The 8,630-nt window shown below is 44.6% G+C and overlaps 1 protein-coding gene across 1 annotated transcript; it reads right to left on the bottom strand.

Moving 5' to 3' along the window:
* Positions 1 to 3,028: 3,028 nt before the first annotated feature.
* Positions 3,029 to 7,542, bottom strand: LOC119278737 (CRM-domain containing factor CFM9, mitochondrial-like). Its single transcript, XM_037560069.1, has 6 exons — positions 7,270 to 7,542; positions 6,073 to 6,234; positions 5,373 to 5,694; positions 4,554 to 4,955; positions 3,678 to 4,037; positions 3,029 to 3,578 (listed from the first exon to the last, which is right to left on the bottom strand). Exons 2-5 carry the CDS (start codon positions 6,180 to 6,182, stop codon positions 3,690 to 3,692), a joined length of 1,182 nt encoding a protein of 393 aa, XP_037415966.1. The 5' UTR covers positions 6,183 to 6,234; positions 7,270 to 7,542; the 3' UTR covers positions 3,029 to 3,578; positions 3,678 to 3,689.
* Between the last annotated feature and the right edge of the window lie 1,088 nt (positions 7,543 to 8,630).

Genomic DNA, 8,630 nt, shown 5'->3' with positions numbered 1-8,630 from the left:
GGGGGGGGGGGGATCAACGGTTCCTTCGACATGGCTTTGGCTTCTCCACCCAGCATGCATACACTGCCCTCCTGGCGCGGCCAGATAACGACCTCATGGCTCCTCTCATTTGTAGTACCAAGGTTCCTCGGAACCTCAAAGTCTTCGACTGGCTCCTCTTCAAAGACCGCCTCAACACCAGGGTCAACCTTGCACACAAACATATACTAGATTCAGACATATGCCCTCGGTGCACTGGGCTACCCGAAGATTCCAGCCACCTCTTCGTCGCATGTCCTCTTGCCAAAAGGATTTGGCAACAGTCGGGGTTCCTGCCACAAACCAACAACATCACAGATCTATGGGACGTCCCTACTCCCCCTCACCTCCCGACCACGACATGGCCTTCGGTCCTCTTGGCCTTACTATGGATGATATGGACAGCACGCAATGACATGGTATTTAGAACGATCGATCAAAGCTCTGTAATAACCCTAAGGAGCCTTATTTCTGCTCTCGACCTATGGTCTCATCGTCTTGTACACACACAAGACAAGGAGGACGTCTTCTCGTGGCGTTCGTACCTCTCTGCACGTTGCACCGTGCCTATGTAATTCTGTACTCACTGCCACGGCAGTCCTTTGAGCAATATATTCAGGTATGAAGAGGGGTTGAGTGTGAATCTGGCTGAGCTCACTTTGGCTTAAGTGGTGTTTTGGTGGTCCTGGGCCCATTGAGGCTCCTTTCAGTAACCTACACGGCTGGAGGGAGGAGGGGCCGCGCGACCACTTCTCCTAGCCCATTGTCGCCTTTGAGTGGATAAGTATAATCTCTTTACGTTATTTTTCTAACTCACCATTGTCTAAATTAATATTTTCTATACTATTTTATTTGAAGAAACTCATTTCACGCGCATGCATGGATGCAGGTGTTGGCGACTGTGTACTGGTTGTCAGCCTCGGGGGCGTCGGGCGTCTTGATCTACGCGACCTTGCCTTGTGATGTGTCAACGAGTACGAACCTATCTATTGCAAAGATGGGTGCTCTCACCGTCGAGGACGCGTTGGTATAGATATAGCTAAGCTAAGGCCCAAAGGGTCCCCAATCCTTGAGCTTATAGATATAGCTAAGCAAAATCTAAAAATTCATAAAATAAAAAGCTATAGCTAAGCCAAGGGATTAGGGTCTTAATTCCCAAGCTCCCTAGGCTACTACTTATTGCAAAGTAACATGAGTGTTATGTATGGTTAATTCCCTCTTTAGCGCATTGATAGTTTCAACTATTGCTCTCTACTATTGGTACGTCTCATATGTATACAGTATGCACAGTGGCATAGACCCGGGCAAGCCCCAGGCCGAACACACATATTACAGTGCCGAACTTGGGCTTTTTCGAGAAAACGCAAATGGCTTTTGCGTTTCATTGCATTGGAAAGAAAGGGAAATTTACATCCTCCTAGGAGGTAGTTTTACACAGCCAAGAGGGCCTAGTGGACATCCCAGGATGGTGGCAAAGCAACCCTGTGCCCTTGTGCCCCGGCTACACCGTTGTGTATGCACCTCTTTTATACGTTAGCCATTGCTCCTTGCCTTGTCAAAAAGTAAAAAAGAAGAAGCCATTGCTCCTTGCGAAGTAGTGGACGACCACATTCCTGTCAAATTTATTTTTCTTTCAGACAAAAACAAAACATGACTACTTTTGTGATCGTGTTGACTTTTGAGGTCGAGCAAGCTTTTATTCTGTTTGTTACTAAGCAAGATGACCATTACATTTACACCTATGAAGGCGTTTGGTGGACTAGATGATACACTCTGTTTTATAAAGAATCGCGTACGTACACTTGTACAGGTATATACTTTGATAATACAAATCAAACTTGTCGTCAACAATGGCTTTTCTCGGTACGGCAAAACGTATGATTGAGGTGCTCCCCGTCAGCATAAATAAGAAACAATGTAGTACTCCCTCGGTCCGGAAATACTTGTCGGAGAAATGGATAAAAAAGGATGTATCTGAAACTAAAATACGTCTAGATACATCCATTCCTCCGACAAGTATTTCTAGACGGAGGGAGTAATATGTTTCATTTTTCAAAAGGTCAATTGATCCACGTATATGCTAGCTCTTGGACTTATCTGAATCTCCCTTAGGAGTAATCTTCCTCAGTCCCAAAATTCTTGTCTTAGATTTGTTGGATATACTATACATCCAACAAATCTAAGACAAGAATTTTGAGACGGAGGGAGTACAACTTTGCAAATCTGATGGATGCTACACAACACTATTATTAATTACGGAGCTTGGGCCCACATGTCATCAAAATCACGACCAAACTAAGGCCGACCTGAAATAATAATCCCAGTGGATCAGACGATGATGGCCTGCCAAAAAGTGAGGGCAAACAGTATAATACAGGAGGCCACCCTGGTATTGTACACTTTGGCCTTTAGACAGCTGCGTATCTGCAACTGCAAGGCCTCCCACAATCACTGCTCCCTTTTTGACCGTGAGGGCTGAGGGCACTTTTGGAAACATGAGACAACATTTTATCAACTGCATTTGGTGGCAGATGGGAGGCCATGGATGAGTTCCTGTGCATAAAGCAGGGAGGTGTTTTCCATGGTAAAGTCATATTTTGACCTAACTAAAGTGTTTTCTTCAAGCAAGTATAGAGGCACTTAAAGTGTTTGCATGAATGCGATTAGGCCGGCGACATTAGTGCTGCGATACATGAGGCATAAAAGCTTCGGTGAACAGAAAAGCTTCAGCAACACACAAGCTTCAGACAGAGCAACTGGAAATGTTGCTTCGGACCAAAGCCTCTGCCTGTCCTCTGTTCTCTCAGCATGAAGAGCTCACTAATGGTCGAGTAATTGCAGATTGAGGTCACTGCTACTCCCTCTGTAAAGAAATATAAGAGCGTTTAGATCACTACTATATTTCTTTATGGAGGGAGTACTAAAGAGCAAGAACTACAGAGTTTAATCACAAGACAAAAAATGAGATGCAGGGTTACTGCATCAACGCGCGGACCACCAATGCACAGAATTGCAGAACAACATTCAGATATCATTAGCGTCACCCTGGGAGGTTGCCAGCGGTGTGTGAGGTGACCACCATCGCATTGATTTGTGATTAAACTTAGCAAAGGGCAATGTTGGGTCTTTACTATCTGGAACATGAAATTTATATAGGACCTACAGAAAAAGGCTGGTCAAAATCCAAGCTCTCTTGGCTATTTTGCTGATGGCAGTTGGCACAATTGGCTACTATGTTGATGGCAAACGCGACATGATGCACTGCAGGGGACACTGGCGACAGAGGTGGTGGCACTGCTGCCGGTTGCAGCTTCTAGGAGGAGATGGACCTGGTGGAGTTCCATCGGGAGGCAGCCAACTCTTCTTGCGGGATATGTGGGATGCCCACCGGACAAAGCCGACATAGCAGCTTCAATCCTCTTGAACAAATGCAGTCTGCCCAGCGGCGTTTAGTTGGCTTGGTTTTCAGGTCAGGACATCGTCTTACGGGGCAGTCACACCCCACTTGCACCCTTAGTGATTTAGCACATTAACATTGTCTTGGGAACTGTCAGGTCTATCTGAAATGAAGAGAAATACCAATGCCATCATGTTGCGGCTCATTCAGAAGCAACTCAATGTTATGAAGAGAAGAGTGCCACGAGAGGTAACTACTGCACCTCACTCATCGCCTAGAACAGCCGATGATCAGAAACATCAGTATCCTCAGAGCTGTCTGTAGCATCTCCAGTCGCAACATCATTGGCATCAGATTCACTACTAGAATCATATTCCTCATCAGACTCGGATGTATCCATGATGTCGACATCAGAGAAAGCTTGATCCTTTCCGTGATTCATATCCTCTGTTTCCAGTGAAGAAGCTTGGCTACCATCACCATGGACCAGATCAGCATTCTGGGGTTGTGGTTTCCCATAGAGTGCAACATGCCGATAGTATAGTTCGAGCTCCTTTTCAGATACTGCAATGAAACGCCTAACTGTCTCCAGTGATTGTTCATATTTTGATTTTTCAAGTGCCTGGGATAAAAAGAAGACATGTGTCAGGGGCCATTTGGAAAGATGTGCACGTATATACAGTCAGCCTGATGACTAATGATCAGAACCAAATACTGCCACTGAACTTAAGCTGTGGTTTTGGACATATGAACTAGGAACAGGCTGCTGGTGTGCTGCTGACGTACTCTGAATGGATGTTAACTGTCAAACCATGTTCAAGTTTATAATGTTGAGCATCTTACAGTTTACAATGTTGTGTATTAAATACAAAATTGTGCCACTTTGTTGATTATTCTTTTTCCTTACAATACTTTTTGTTTCTAAAACATAAATTCTTGAAAGCTGCACTTCTTCAGTATTATAAGCAAAACATTGCCATACACAAAGAAAATAACAGAAAGTTCAAAAGAGAAGCAAAAGGGAAAACTTTCTGCAGTGTCTAGTTGCTAGTACTTACTACCAACCATTAGCAAGCACCAACTTGAGAGTTGAGACAATCAATGGAAAACAAGTAAAGGAACAAACTATCATACCTACCTTTTTCTTTGACAGTGTATCAATTGGTGACATGACTTCTGGCTGAACATAGTCCTTTCCTCGGTAGAAGACTATGGTGTCATTTCCAATAACATTAATAGGGACACCACCACTCAGCCGAGCTATCTCATTTGCATACTCCTGGATTTGCCCTGGTTTGCAGGGCTTACAGATGACCTTGACAGTCTCATGTTTCTTCCAGTGCAAATGCATGTTCAGAATTACACCCCCAAATACTCCTCGCCTTCCAATCGGGACATAGTTTGACTTTTTCTGTGAAACTTTCTTCAAATAAAATCTTTCCTCACCATCGAGATCATCTGGTTTGGCGACAGGGCCTTCAGCTTTCGCAACCTCGTACCTCTTTAGCTTCTCAACCAACATAGCTTCTTTTAATTTGGACTGGAAGAGAAACACCACATATTAATAAATCCTCTTCCACGAATCAAAAGAGAAATTAAGCATCTCATCTTCCATTTGCTTCGATGGTATTGAAAGTTTCCATCAAACAAGCTAATTTTAAACGGCAAATACTAAATGATGGCCAATCCTGGTAGAAGACTATATGTCATTTTCAACAATATTAAATGATCAGTCACAGTTTCCAAATGAACCAACCACATCATGACAAAAATAGCTACCAAAAAAGTAACGTAAGCAAAGCACAATACTCATGGGATAGAAATAAAGGACTGATTAAATATTGAGTAGCAATTAGCAAGTCCTATTTATAATATAGAAAAAAGAAAGGAAGTAACAAAGCAAACCAAATGGACAAAAAAGAAAATAAAGCTGAAAATAAAGCTAACTTGTTGATACCTTCTCGATCTTGTATTTGAGACGAGCTTCAGGTGTAGGAAATTTCTGTTTTATTTTTTTCCCCTTGGGTCTGATACGACGTGGATCGTTTTTATTGGCCTCCTTCCTCTTCCTCTTTTCCCGCTTCCTCTGAAGCTTCAAACGCCTCTTTGTCAAAAACCTCCCCTTCTTGGAAGGCTCCACCTCCTCAATCTCAAACTTGGGTTTCCCATCATCAGACAAAACCAGATTCACTGATTCATAGCTAGCCCATCTAACACCCCGTGGATACATAAACGGGTAAAAGGGGCTTAAGCATTTGCTAGGGGAAATAGCATCAGATCTGCAATAACTAGAAGGCAAAATATGAGGAAAACTAAATTCAACTTGTGGATAAAATATGATCAAAACGATAAGCTATGTCTTACGTACTTGCTAGACACTTCTTATGTTTACACTTCAGACAAGAAACTGAGTGACGAAGTAGGCCACACTAGACAAATCATGTCTAGTGATACTACTATGCGAAAAATGCAACCACACTTCATACTGAAATATTATAATTATGAAGCTACATTTTGGTTGCATGAATCAGCTGCAACTGATAAATTCTGACACTTCATGAACAAGCAAATGAGGTATAAATTTTGGCCATGTGGTATGCAGAAAACATAGAATTAAGAATTGAAAGAGATGAGAATCAACAAAACGATTTCACTACCTGTGAGCCGGAGGGGGAGGTGAAAGCAGTATCTTCTGGGATGGATTAAGGAGTGTGAAGGAAGCAGCCAGCTTCCTCAGATTTTGACGCGAGAGGAGACGGGTTGCCATTAATTGTCCATTACTCTTTGACAATGCATCATAAAAAAAATTCAAGACTGGCCTGCAAGAAGAATGAAGAACAATCTCTTACTATCTTCAAGAACACAATCAGAGAGTTGAAGTACAAAAAATGTAATGAATATATTTTCAGCCGTGCGAGTTGATAAAAAAAATTGACAGCAAATAGACTTTATTCCACAAATAATAAATAAGTCATTTACAATAAGATGAGAAATAAAGTCTGGGATAGATCTTTCCCAAAACTTCATTTGATTCATACGGCTGGAAATATATTCGTTACATTTCTCAGAGTTTGATTCACGGAAGCAATTAACACAATAAGATTTTGCAAACTCTGAACCCATTTGTTTGCACTCCATAATGACAGCCGCTTCAGGGCCATAGTAAGCTTCCTGTTGGTTAAAAGCCTCAACTGCATTCTATCAGTTCCGATTACCAGTGAGTTACAACCATTTAGCCAATTCTTTGCGCAAGCCAAATACCGTTTTGGATGGCATAAAACCTTCAACTGCATTCTATCAGATTTGAGGCTGTCGGTTTTACCGTTCGGACCACCGGTTCACAGGTTCGATGTCCGGTTTTTTAAGCCATAAAAAATATATGCTTAGCAATAAATACACCAATCAATAGATAACAAAATTTGTAACAACATGACAGAGTAACCAGCAACCACATGATAATCTCTACTTCATATAAATGATAATTCCTGACTCAAAACTTAGTAACAACTCACAAAGTAACCAGCAAGCAACTGGAAATATAGGAGCAGCAATTAGCAATAGCAATAGCAAGTGACAGCCACATGATTCAATTTCTCTAATTATTTATCAACAAATACCAATCCAATCTCTCTAATTATTTATCAAAAAAAATTACCAATCCAATCTCTCTAATTAACAATTACCAAATATCATTCCAAGTTCTCTAACCTCATGAAGACAACAAAGGCAACACAAGTTCAGTAGTTCAGATTTTCAGAAAACTTCACAAGTTCGCATGTTGATTCTTCATGGTAGGATAAACGAATTGGGAGACAGACAAGAGAAGAGAGGGACCAGATCAGATCAGATCATACCAGCGTCGGACGCCCCGGTCAGCTGGTCCTCCTGGCTCCTGCTCGGCTGCTCCCGGTCTGGACTCTGAACTGGAGCGGAGGAGGTGACGAAGGGTGGTGGGAGTTGGACGTGGACCAGGCGGCGGCGGCGGCGGCCCCTCTCCCGAGCCGTCAGCAGAGGCGGCGCCGGACGGCGGGAGGAGGGAGTGGCGGCGCGGGGTGGTGTGGTAGTGCGGCCGCGCGGAGCGGCGAGGGAGGGGCGGGCCTGGCGCCTGGCAGCGAGGGGCGGCGTCGCCGCGCCGGGCAGGGGTGGCGGCGGTGCCCGATACGTATGGTAGGTGGAAAAAAAATGAGGGAATGCTCTCAGTTCAGCCGAATCCAGGCTATTTTTTTATTTTCCATTTGACCCCCTGTTCGCACGTAAACGAGTCCATTTAGGGGCTTTTTTGGAACCTAAAGTCTAAAAGGTGCACGCGCGCTACCTGGGCGAACCGAGCGGCCGTGCGGTGACCACTCGATACATGTGTATCGTACGGCCCGTAGTGCGAGGTGTTATCTGGTCGGCAGAGTTTTGCGGATCGCTCACCCGGCTAGACACGTTGTGTACCTTATCCACTTAACCACCCTCCCACTGCCGCCCTGCCTCCTCCTGCGACACCGGCCGCCACGCCGTTCCTCTTTCGGGCAACGCCCCTCCGCCGCGCTCCTCCTCCTGGCAACGCAGCCGCCGCCCCGCTCCTCCTACCAGCTATGCGCCCGCTGCCGCGCCCCTCTAGTCGCCTCCGGGTGACGTGCGCTGTGCCCAGCATGCGTTAGGCCGGTCCCGTCCTCCTGGCGACGCAAGCGTCCCGAAATAGCCGCTCTTCTGCACCCCGCGCGATGGCCGCATCAATTCGATTTGATGTACATGCATTTCGGTACTTGATTTGACAACCCAGTCTCCGTTGATTTTTGGTGCTTCTCTATCAGCACGGCACAGTGTTGCCTGCATTTTTACGATTGTAAGGGCATTTTTGTCCTTAAGTAGTTTTGGTGATTGATGACAATGCCTTTGCGGACTAATCGTGTGTATTGAGCTTTTTTAGATACATCACGACTAAACACAAGACGATTTGATGTCCCTCGAAGATTATTGAAGACGGCGTTTCTCTACGGTTAGGTTCGGTGGAGTTGAGTCGTAGAAGAGCCGTACTATTAAGAGGGGGTCCGCTTTGGAAAGGTTTGGGTGGAATCTCACATACACATTTCCTTTTGCACCGCTTTTCCTCGAGCTCCTTGGAGTGTTCCTCCGTCTCACCTTGTCTCTGCGATATGAAGGCCTCCACCTTGCTCTTCTCAGGCTAGCGGTAGTACTGCTCCTCTGAGCGGTACTACCGCAGGAG

The sequence above is a fragment of the Triticum dicoccoides genome, chromosome 3B (genome assembly GCF_002162155.2).
Source record: "Triticum dicoccoides isolate Atlit2015 ecotype Zavitan chromosome 3B, WEW_v2.0, whole genome shotgun sequence".
In the NCBI taxonomy this organism is placed as follows: domain Eukaryota; kingdom Viridiplantae; phylum Streptophyta; class Magnoliopsida; order Poales; family Poaceae; genus Triticum; species Triticum dicoccoides.
Note: the sequence above shows the minus strand (reverse complement) of the source record. Positions and strands in the feature narration are given on the sequence as shown.